The sequence below is a fragment of the Tiliqua scincoides genome, chromosome 4, assembly GCF_035046505.1.
Source record: "Tiliqua scincoides isolate rTilSci1 chromosome 4, rTilSci1.hap2, whole genome shotgun sequence".
Lineage (NCBI taxonomy): Eukaryota > Metazoa > Chordata > Lepidosauria > Squamata > Scincidae > Tiliqua > Tiliqua scincoides.
In genome coordinates this window covers 219,402,873-219,414,653 of record NC_089824.1, presented here as the reverse complement: position 1 = coordinate 219,414,653, position 11,781 = coordinate 219,402,873, and the positions used below count along the sequence as shown (strand labels likewise).

General features: G+C 47.8%; 1 protein-coding gene across 2 annotated transcripts in view; it reads right to left on the bottom strand.

Annotated features, from left to right (window-relative positions):
* Positions 1-240: 240 nt before the first annotated feature.
* The window catches only part of RGS19 (regulator of G protein signaling 19), a 33,345-nt gene continuing 21,804 nt past the window's right edge, over positions 241-11,781 (bottom strand). For both annotated transcript variants that reach the window (XM_066624265.1, XM_066624266.1), the window contains exons 3-5: positions 6,072-6,146; positions 3,186-3,420; positions 241-1,946 (exon numbers count right to left, since the gene is read on the bottom strand). In XM_066624265.1, coding sequence (XP_066480362.1) covers positions 1,758-1,946; positions 3,186-3,420; positions 6,072-6,146 — 499 coding nt within the window. In that variant the 3' untranslated portion in view covers positions 241-1,757. The remainder of the gene's footprint in view (positions 1,947-3,185; positions 3,421-6,071; positions 6,147-11,781) is intronic.

Genomic DNA, 11,781 nt, shown 5'->3' with positions numbered 1-11,781 from the left:
AAATACAGTAATACTTTCAATGACACCAGTGGCATAGCTAGAGGGGGTGCAAAGCACTAAGTTTTGCAGGGAGCCTCACTGCAGTGTGCAAGTGGCCCCTCCCCCTCGGATGCATTTCAGGCTGGGGAAGCAAAATGGAGGTGAATGCCAAAGAGGCATGTGCCTCTGTTTTGCTCCCAGCCCCCCCCCCAGGAAGGCTCCAAAGGAGAGGAGTCCTTTTCATGCTACAGTGAGGCTCCCTGCAAAACTTGGTGCTTTGCACCCCAGAATGACACTGCTTTGGTTAGTATGGTTTCGTTATGCATCCTGGTCACAGCCAACGGGAGTCAATTTCCTATAATGTGGTTTTGGAGGGGCTCAGCTTCACAGGCATGGACAGAGGCGCTACTGTACTGAGCCCTTGCATAGCACTTCTGCGTTTTCAAAGCACTTTGTGTGTATGACCTTGTTGCAATTGTCACAGCCACCCTACGAGATAAATAAGCCCTCTTATCCCCATATGGCAGGTGAGGCTGAGAGGGTGGAGCTGGCTAAGGCCATCTAGTGAAAATTCACAGAAGGGGGGGGCGATTCCAACCAGAGTCCACCTAGTTCATAGTTCACACTCTGAACAGAGGCTAAGCCCACCATCCCATCATGGTTGAGGCTCTGACAGAGTGAATATATTGCTAAAAGGATAGGACTGCTTCTGTTCTATCCAGGTTTACCTGCCCACTCCTCCCGCTGAATTGGTATCTTTTGGCTGGGAGACAGCCGCTCCCTTTCCAAAACCCATGCCAATGTCCAGAACTGGGAAGGTTCAAGAAGCTTCCCTACCACTGAAGGCCACAGTGCACACATGAAAAACCCTCCCGAACCTTCACAGTGTGAACACGTAACTGGACAATGCCTTTACAGGATGCCTCTCTGTGCAGGCAAAGCATGATCTACAATGCTGGGGAAGCCATTTGGATCCACAGCAAAACCCAATAAACTTGTTAGTCTGAGTTTACTTCCATGTTGGTTCTGCCAAGGGCAGAACCACAGATCCACCGACGTACTCCACTTTTAGAGAATCCATCAACAACCCCCAAAGTCCCTTTAAGAGCTCTGAAGGAAGCCTTCCTAAGGTTCGGCCCCGATGGAATGGGGGAAGTCTGTGAACTGCAAAGGTTTCTATGTCAATCAAACTCTTTCCCTCTTCAACAAACCCAACACACTATGGTCTGCCGGAAGTTCTCACATGAACCATTTGAGACCTTCTCTACGTGTCTGCAGGAACACCACAGAAATAGCTCTTTTTAAAACAGGCAGGAAAAGACAGATCAAAGAGAGAACCACATTCAGAAAATTAGGACTTTGGCCCTTTTCTCCTGGCCACGTTGCCCACAGTTTTTCCCACACTAGTTGGCCACTCCCATCTGCTCTCCACCTTCTGTATGATCAGCCAGGCACCAGTTTGCCAAGACAGATTCAGTAGTAAAAGCAGAGGCCTGAGTACGAAGTTTACATGACAGCAGGTGTCACGGCCCACCTTTTGGACAGGACAGAGGATGGGCCTACAGGTGGAGCAAGCTCCCCAGTGACTGGACAGCCAGGTTGTAGTCAGAACCGCAGGTGAATGTTGGGCCCTAGTGCACCTGGAATGTCCTCTCAGCTCTCTCAGTTCTGCAAGGCCAAAGGGGGGAGAGCCTTGCTTGTCCTTCAGACTAACACCTGCTGCATGAAAGGAGAACTGAGGCATCGTCATTGTTTCTCTTGGCAGTGGCGGGAGGGGCCTAGGACTCCGAGGACGACCGAGAGACACTCTGGAGCAACGATCTGTAGATGGCCGAGTTCAGAAAACGGGGGTAGGAGTCTCTGTGCATGAGCGTGTAGATCTGTAGCTGCGCATCATCAAAGGTGTGTGAGGATGGCTCCTGCATCTTGCGGTTGATCCCTTCGCGCACACGGGAGTCCAGGCTGACCTGGGACAGGAACAAGTAGAACACCGTTTAGCAGAAGTGGGGGCAAGGAGGCTGTTGGGGAGGAAGGGGCCCAAAAGAAGACGATGACAATTAGTGGCGTAGTTAGAGGGGGTGCAAAGCACTAAGTTTTGCAGGGAGCCTCACCACAGCGGGCAAGCAACCCCTCCCCTTCAGAGCCATTCCAGGTGGGGAGAAAAACGGAGGCATGACTTGTGTTGTGTGAGAGGGAACTTTCCTCTATCTAATGTGCGGCGGCAGTAAAGAAGGCCAATTCTATGCTTGGGATCATTAGAAAAGGTATTGAGAACAAAACGGCTAGTATTATAATGCTGTTGTACAAATCGATGGTAAGGCCACACCTGGAGTATTGTGTCCAGTTCTGGTCACCACATCTCAAAAAGGACATAGTGGAAATGGAAAAGGTGCAAAAGAGAGCAACTAAGATGATTGCTGGGCTGGGGCACCTTCTTTATGAGGAAAGGCTACGGTGTTTGGGCCTCTTCAGCCTAGAAAAGAGACGCCTGAGGGGGGACATGATTGAGACATACAAAATTGTGCATGGGAAGGATAAAGTGGATAGAGAGATGCTTTTTACACTCTCACACAACACCAGAACCAGGGAACATTCACTCAAATTGAATGTTGGGAGGGTTAGGACAGACAAAAGAAAATATTTCTTTACTCAGCATGTGGTTGGTCTGTGGAACTCCTTGCCGCAGGATGTGGTGACGGCACCTGGCCTGAATGCCTTTAAAAGGGGATTGGACAAGTTTCTGGAGGAAAAATCCATTATGGGTTACAAGCCATGATGTGTATGTGCAACCTCCTGATTTTAGAAATGGGCTATGCCAGATGCAGGGGAGGGCACCAGGATGCAGGTCTCTTGTTATCAGGTGTGCTCCCTGGGGCATTTGGTGGGCCGCTGTGAGATAAGGAAGCTGGACTAGATGGGCCTATGGCCTGATCCAGCGGGGCTGTTCTTATGTACTTTATGGATGCCTCTAGGAGCACACAAGGCAACAAGAGACCTGTATCCTATTGCCTGTCCTTTGCAGCTGGCATTCAGAGACAGGCTACCTCTGAAATCCGGAGGCTGCATATGTGACTTACAACTGACTTTTCCTCCATAACTCTCTGTGATTAATTGAGGATGCCCTTGTAGTAAATAAAGGTTTCTAATCAAGTAATTCAACAGATTATTCAATTAAAGGCTACATCCCTACAAAATCCATCAAATACCTCCTTGGGTGAAAGGATGGAGATGTAATCTTCATAGATCACCCGAGCCTTCTCGTCGATGGCATGCTTGTTACATTCGCTTTTGAGTTCCTCGCAAGCTAGCCAAAAGAGCATGTTCTCCTCGCTGTACTCAGTCCGTAAGAATTCCCGAAACACATTCCTGCCGGCCGGGTTTTTCATCAACTTGTCGAACGACTGGGACCAGCCCTTGACTTCCTCAGTGCTCGGTTTGGTGCTGGAAATGTAGGGCCCCCCAGCAGACACAAAACAATGCAGAAGGAGCCAGAGGGAGCAGGGAGGAGGAGGAGGAGGAGGAGAGTTACGTGAGTACAAGGCCAGCAACCCCTGCCCGCTTATAGCAGGTTATCCCCCAATCATGTTTGGGGTCTGTAGACTTAAGAGCACTTTGCAATTTCCCCAATGTTAGGCAAGTTCACACATGCATTTATGCTCTGATGACTGTGTTATGAGGTGTGATTTTTCGGTAATAACAAAATAAAAACACGAAACACCTCTTTCTGCACTTCTCATTAAAAAAACCCCAAAATCTGAAAAATAAAACCATTTTATTTAGTTTTTATTTACTGTTTAATAGGAGGGGTGCATGAGTAATAACTGTGGCTGCATCTGCTGACACCATACCACCTATATCACCTACCTAGTACACTTTCAAAGCAATTATAATTTATAGTTATAATGTATATTTTGAATAACAACATGTAACACCATTTACTGCACTTCTAATTTTGGAAATCACCGAAATACACAAAAAAATGTTAAAACCATTTTCTCTCTCACATCTAGTTATGAACTGTGTGCAAAATGGGCAGACCTTTTATGTCTTCTCAAATACAAGACTGATCAACCCTCATGTTTGGTTGAGATTCATCAAGTAAGAGATATGAACATGGCACATCTGAACTAGCAACTAGGCATGCATGAACCTTCCACCAAGTCAGATTCTTGGTCAATCTCAGGATTAACAGCAGCTTCTGAGAGTGTCATGGAGGGACCATTCCCAGCAATACCAAGATGTTGCCAGGGATGGGTTCTGGGACCTTCTGTAAGCAAAGGAGATGCTCTAACACTGAGCCAAACCCCTGTAGCTATGCTTAATGCCTCTGACCAACAGACAACCCTGCCTGTTTCCTGATCCCTGCCACTGCACATTCTGTTTTTATTTTATTTACGTGCTCCTGTCCTTCCTCCAGGAAGCTCTGAATGGCTCTCCACCCTACCCTAACCTCATCACAACCAAGAGGGACTTCAGACACTTCCTCCTGCACACACTCCCTTTGCTTTTGACAAGAAACATTTTGTTTCTTCGGAAGAAGACAAGGAAGTTGCCAGGATGCCAAATTCTATGTTAGTACTAATTTCTGCAGTAACACAAGGCATGAAACATATTTTTTAAATTACTGATTTCAACAGGAGATATTTTAGCACCTGCTGAATTCTTCCGTTAAAATGGATGAAACTTAGAAGGTACATTCCTTTGCAGAACTATGTCCACTGTTATTTGTTTTTTTGAGATTCAACTCCCTTCACAAGTTCCAAAGGAGCCCCTCAGGACAGTTTATTTATTTGATTTAGTCTCTGCCTTTTTCCCCGAAGGGCACCCAAGGCGGTTAACAACCAGTTAACAATTTTAAAATTTAAATTGTTAACAGTCAGAAAATACAATATAAAATACAGCTAAAAAACATAAAAAACAAGTTAACAGCAAGAAAAAAGTCATTATAGCTGTTAAAAAAAAATAGCTGTCCAATAAAACACATCAATGAAAGTTTGGTGAGCAGCCTAAAAGTCTGAGGATATGTTGTTGGCAACCTTCAGTCTCGAAAGACTATGGTATCGCGCTCTGAAAGGTGGTTCTGGAACAGCGTCTAGTGTGGCTGAAAAGGCCAATTCGGGAGTGACAATCCCTTCCACACTGGGAGCAAGTGCAGTCTGTCCCTGGTCTGTCTCCCTGGCTATGGGCCTTCCTTCTTTGCCTCTTTGCCTCAGACTGTTGGCCAAGTGTCTCTTCAAACTGGGAAAGGCCATGCTGCACAGCCTGCCTCCAAGCGGGCCGCTCAGAGGCCAGGGTTTCCCACCTGTTGAGTTCCATTCCTAAGGCCTTCAGATCCCTCTTGCAGATGTCCTTGTATCGCAGCTGTGGTCTACCTGTAGGGCGCTTTTCTTCCGAAGTTCTCCATAGAGGAGATCCTTTGGGATCCGGCCATCATCCATTCTCACGACATGACCGAGCCAACGCAGGCGTCTCTGTTTCAGCAGTGCATACATGCTAGGGATTCCAGCATGTTCCAGGACTGTGTTGTTTGGAACTTTGTCCTGCCAGGTGATGCCGAGGATGCATCGGAGGCAGCGCATGTGGAAAGCGTTCAGTCTCCTCTCCTGTTGTGAGCGGAGAGTCCATGACTCGCTGCAGTCATGGAACATGGATCTTGGAACATACCAAGATCCAGGTCTACAGAGCTTGTGTCCTGAGTACACTTCTGTACTGCAGCGAGTCATGGACTCTCCGCTCACAACAGGAGAGGAAACAGTCTGAGGATAAGAATTACAAAAATAGCTGAGCTCATGTAATCTTGGAAAGCTCATGTTAACTCCCCCAAATACATGCTCATTGGTGCATGATGGTTCTTCCATCTCTCTTAAAGACCAACATACAGCGCAGCAGCTGAATGCATCTGGGAGGAAGTTCCACCATGATTGGGCCACCCCTGGAAAGTCCCTGCCCTTGTGCTGACATCAGACAGCACTGGCATTTGGAGCAAAGCCCCACCTGATGACCAAAGTATTCAGGGAGGCAGGTATACATAACGCCATAGGAGAACAGTGGAATGACACAACAGTGTAGAGTGCTGCAAAGAGCTCACTCACCAGGCTTCACAGTTTGGGATGGTCTCCAGTTTGGTGTCTCGTGATGCCCTCCATGCCCGCTCTCGGTCTTCATTCCTATCAACGAAAGGAAAAGTTAATTGGCAGGACTGGGTGTATAGTTAGTTGGCAACCTTCAGTCTCGAAAGACTCTGGTATCGCGCTCTGAAAGGTGGTTCTGGAACAGCGTCTAGTGTGGCTGAAAAGGCCGATTCGGGAGTGACAATCCCTTCCACGCTGGGAGCAAGTGCAGTCTGTCCCTGGTCTGTCTCCCTGGCTATGGGCCTTCCTTCTTTGCCTCTTAGCCTCAGTCTGTTGGCCAAGTGTCTCTTCAAACTGGGAAAGGCCATGTTGCACAGCCTGCCTCCAAGCGGGCCGCTCAGAGGCCAGGGTTTCCCACTTGTTGAGGTCCACTCCTAAGGCCTTCAGATCCCTCTTGCAGATGTCCTTGTATCGCAGCTGTGGTCTACCTGTAGGGCGCTTTCCTTGCACGAATTCTCCATAGAGGAGATCCTTATGGCATCAGGAATGACAGTAGGCCCAGACCCTTAGAAATAAAGACATCTGCGAGGGATAAGTTCTAGCTGACACAGCGGAAATGGGAAACTGCGGACAGCAGTAAACCCTACAAGAAACAGTTCACATATTCCCCCCTCCACAGTGCAAATCACTTATCTCTCTCTGATTGCAGCCCCCGTCACTGTCGCGTGTCTGGCTGCCTCTGCCCTCTCTGTAAACACTAGCAGGAAGTGGGTTGGAAGGCTGAAAACAACGTGACAGTGTTAGCGCCTCCTGCTAGCTTTTGCAGATAGCACAGAGACAACTCAACACAAGAGACAGTGATGGCTACCATCAGGTAAATGCTTTGTGCAATGAGGGGCATCTGTGCACTGCAGATGAGTGAAACCGTGGATTTAGGATCCGTGGATATGAGGCACACCTGCATTGCTACAGTTTGAGCTGTTTCACTTCGATTTCATAACCCGACCCCACATTTGTTAAGTCTTTCAAACTGACCTGAGCCATTGTGAAAAGGGTGGTTGAATGAGAGGGCAGCAAACAAGCCTGTGCCTCCACTCCACCCCCGGAAAGAAACAGAAGCCACTCCTAGAGAAGTGGCTGAATGGTGAAACAGCTGAAAGCCACCTCTTTCCCACCACATATTCAGCAGGCGTTCGAGTGTTCAGGGTAAAGAAGGATGAACGTCCACTTGAATGTCTGCACAAACGCAAGACGTACCATGGTACACACAAAGGGCTCTTTCCCTGCAAAGGGCTCTTTCCCTGTGAGCCCTGCTTTTAAGGACAGCAATCTGAGTTCCTTGGAGAAAGGGCAACACAGAAATGTCACTAACAATAATGAACTATATAACCCAGTGGTTCTCACACATTTAGCACAGGGAACCACTTTTTAGAATGAGAATCTGTTGAGACCAGGTCTCAACGGCATTCGACAAGGTCCCTCACCAAAGACTACTGAAAAAACTCCACAGTCAGGGAATTACAGGTCCTCTCCTGGATTAAGAACTGGTTGAAGATCAGGAAACAGAGAGTGGGTGTCAATGGGAAATTTTCACAATGGAGAGAGGTGAAAAGCAGTGTACCCCAAGGATCTGTCCTAGGACCGGTGCTCTTCAACCTCTTCATAAATGACCTGGAGACGGGGTTGAGCAGTGAGGTGGCTAGGTTTGCAGATGACTTCAAACTTTTCTGAGCAGTGAAGACCAGAAGTGATTGTGAAGAGCTCCAGAAGGATCTCTCCAAACTGGCAGAATGGGCAGCAAAATGGCAGATGCGCTTCAATGTAAGTAAGTGTAAAGTCATGCACATTGGGGCAAATAATCAACACATATAGGCTGATGGGTTCTGAGCTGTCTGTGACAGATCAGGAGAGAGATCTTGGGGTGGTGGTGGAAAGGTCGATGAAAGTGTCGACCCAATGCGTGGCGGCAGTAAAGAAGGCCAATTCTATGCTTGGGATCATTAGAGAACAAAACAGCTAATATTATAATGCTGTTGTACAAATCAATGGTAAGGCCACACCTGGAGTATTGTGTCCAGTTCTGGTCACCACATCTCAAAAAGGATATAGTGCAAATGGAAAAGGTGCAAAAGAGAGCGACTAAGATGATTACTGGGCTGGGGTACCTTCCTTATGAGGAAAGGCTATGGCGTTTGGGCCTCTTCAGCCTAGAAAAGAGATGCCTGATGGGGGACATGATTGAGACATACAAAATTATGCGCGGGAAGGATAAAGTGAATAGAAAGATGCTCTTTACACTCTCACATAACACCAGAACCAGGGGACATCCACTAAAATTGAGTGTTGGGAGAGTTAAGACAGACAAATGAAAATATTTCTTTACTCAGCGTGTGGTTGGTCTGTGGAACTCCAGGATGTGGTGATGGCATCTGGCCTGGATGCCTTTAAAAGGGATTGGACAAGTTTCTGGAGGAAAAATCCATTACTGGTTACAAGCCATAATGCGCATGTGCAACCTCCCGATTGTAGAAATGGGCTATGTCAGATGCAAGGGAGGGTATCAGGATGCAGGTCTCTTGTTAACTGGTGTGCTCCCTGGGCATTTGGTAGGGCCGCTGTGAGATACAGGAAGCTGGACTAGAAGGGCCTATGGCCTGATCCAGTGGGGCTGTTCTTATGTTCTTACCCACATAAGAACAGCCCCACTGGATCAGGCCATAGGCCCATCTAGTCCAGCTTCCTGTATCTCACAGCGGCCCACCAAATGCCCCAGGGAGCACACCAGGTAACAAGAGACCTCATCCTGGTGCCCTCCCTTGCATCTGGCATTCTGACATAGCCTATTTCTAAAATCAGGAGGTTGCACATACATATCATGGCTTGTAACCCGCAATGGATTTTTCTTCCAGAAACTTGTCCTCCACCAGAAGTGATGTCATGACCGGAAGTGACATCATCAAGCAGGAAAATTTTTAACAATCTTAAACTGTGATCCTACCCACACTTATTCAGAATTTACGATCATTGTCCCATATACATAGTAACTTGTTAAAAGCACAGGTCTGTAACATTTCCCCAATTGCATGCACATACCATGGTAGCATCAAGTCTAATATATTAAAAATAAAATTTTGAAATGAATGGGGACCCACCTGACATTGGCTCATGACCCACACAGTGGGTCCCGACCCACAGTTTCAGAAACACTGAATAACCAAACACGGGGAAGGAATTGCACTGCTGCCTTTCTCAAACTGACCAGTAGAGGTCACCGTCCTCTCAAAATTAAGCAGGTGGTAGTTGAATCAGCAGAAAGAAACCTCTGCTATTACCTTGCCCTGGAGGCAATCGCTGGAGCCAAAGGAGGACAGGACTTCTCTGGCGTGAGCATGGGTGGGAGAGAGAAAGGCTGTCCCTTCTGCCTACAAACCTCCCAAGGCAAGAGAGCCCAGCCCTCCTCTGCATCTCATACCAATCACGTCAGAAGCCTGACTGAAAAGACTATGCTGCTCAGAGACAGGTCAACAGAGCACGATACCTCCTGATATCTCAATCTGCCAGCCCAACATGTGGAAGACCAGCACTTTGGGGGGCTGCAGAAGCACACTCCTTTGGACAACCTCTCCCCCACCAGTTCCAGTTTGGAGAAATTGTGGTTTTCTCTGAGAAAAGTTGGGAACAGCGAAGCTCCTGGAACAGACTTGGAAATGGTTACTCGCCCAAGTGCGCAAGGCAGTGGCATAGCTAGAGGGGGTGCAAAGCACTAAGTCTTGCAGGGAGCCTCACTGCAGTGTGCAAGGGGCCTCTCTCCCTCCCCTTTAGAGCCATTCCAGGTGGTGGGAGCAAAACATGGTGGTGGCGCTTTTCAAAGGACTCTGGTGGAGACACTCTGCTTCACCTGCCTCCCCACCCACTGCATGTCCTTGCACGAAAGGTCCGCTGATGCGTCACTGGAGTTTGGAGCTCGGCAGCTGAAAATTGCTGAAAACTTCTTCCAGGTTCTGCAGTTACTTTTAGGGCAACTATCTGGCAAAGCCAACGGAGGAAAAGGGACAGAAAATTCATTACTACATACAGTTGCCCTAGAAACAGAGCTGCAGAACTTGGAAGTGACATCACAAGAGGCAACGAACATAGAGAAGACCATCGAGGTTAGTGCATTGTGAGAAGAATAACATTGAGAATTGGTGCTTCAGCCAATCACAGCCTCTCAGGCTGCCCAGATCACAGGTTTGTTGCAAAGAAAAATGAAAGTGAGGAAGAACCAGGTGTGCCCCTCTGACCTCCTTGGAGGTGGAGCGGGATAAAAAACACAACTAGCATTTATGTCAAAAGGTCTTACTGGCATATCTACGCAGGGGTCCAATACAAGCATGCCAAGAATTCTGAAACTAGCCCACACTGGGGCAAAATACACTATGTTATGCTCCAACAATAAGGTCATCTAGGATTGTACTGAAAAGAGGGGCAGTTGTATCAGAACAGACAATGTACGGACACCAAAAAGTGGGTGAGAAGAAAACCCAGTTTTCAGGCACAGCAACTGCTCAGAAGGAAAACCAAGTGGCCTGAAGACCTAATGCAAAGATTTTCTAAGACAACCGCAGAATGAGGGCACAGAAAGCTCAAAACACTGAACTTGTAATTACAGCATAACTGCCTTTTGAAAAACATTCAGAACTGTCACCACGGTGTAGAAATTAATGTCAGAAGAGTCACAATCAAGCTTTGATTGATCAACATTTCATGTTCAAAGGGAATGTTTCTTTAAGCCAGCGAGCTGCAACTGCAAGAAACCAAACCGCAGAGACCTGGAAGAGTTTTTCAGCAATTTGGAATCACTGTACTCCAAACTCCTGCGGCGCACCTGTGGACCTGTCGCAGCACATCAATGTGCCATGACACACTGGCTAAAAGTCGCTGACACTGATCAGTCAAAGGTTTCAGTCTAAATTACTACACATTGTTGGGGAAAGTTGCTTCAGTTTCCTTTTGAAAAAAGTCCCCCTTCCTCCAGCCTTGTACCATCCTCCCCCCAGCCTTGACTCAAACCACCACCAGAGCCGCAGTTCCTGTTTGCAACTTCGGTCTCCTCTTCTCTGCGCTGACAGCCTTCAGTAAGCAGAAAGAGCCCGCAGAACCCTTGCTAGTCAAGGAAGCAACCTTGGGGGTCCCCACCACACCTTAGACTTGTCTCGCCAGGGCTACTGGACAAAAGAAAACCCCCACCAGGCCAGTGCCACAGGAAGTGTTCCCTGGAACGGTCTGGGAGTTTGCAGCACAGGGAAATCATTTAGTTAGAGTTGCTTAAGCAAACATGCAACAGGATCCAAATTAACCCCTTTCTGCCCAGCCCGCAGGGAGACACCTTTGATCCCTGTTGTGTATGTGCAAAATCGGGTAGAAGCAAAGGAAAAAGACAAATGTAATTAAAGCCCAGGTGAAGGTGGCAGGAGAGAAAGTAGATGTTGCTTTCCTCATCACCTCCTCTACTTCCTTTACTCAACCTCCAAAAACCACTTCTGATTTCTGGAGGCAAACTGGAAATTGCCTCTGAAAACCAGAAATGTCTTTTAGAGGCTTCCGTGGGCCAGTCTGAGGACCGCAGAGGCCAGCAGAGTGGGCTGCTGGCCCGGTAAAACCTGGAAGAAGCCGCCACTTAATGCCTCCAGAATAGCTCCTATTTGGAGCCATTTGGATGCGAGGGTGGGCAGGAGAGTCCTGCCCACGA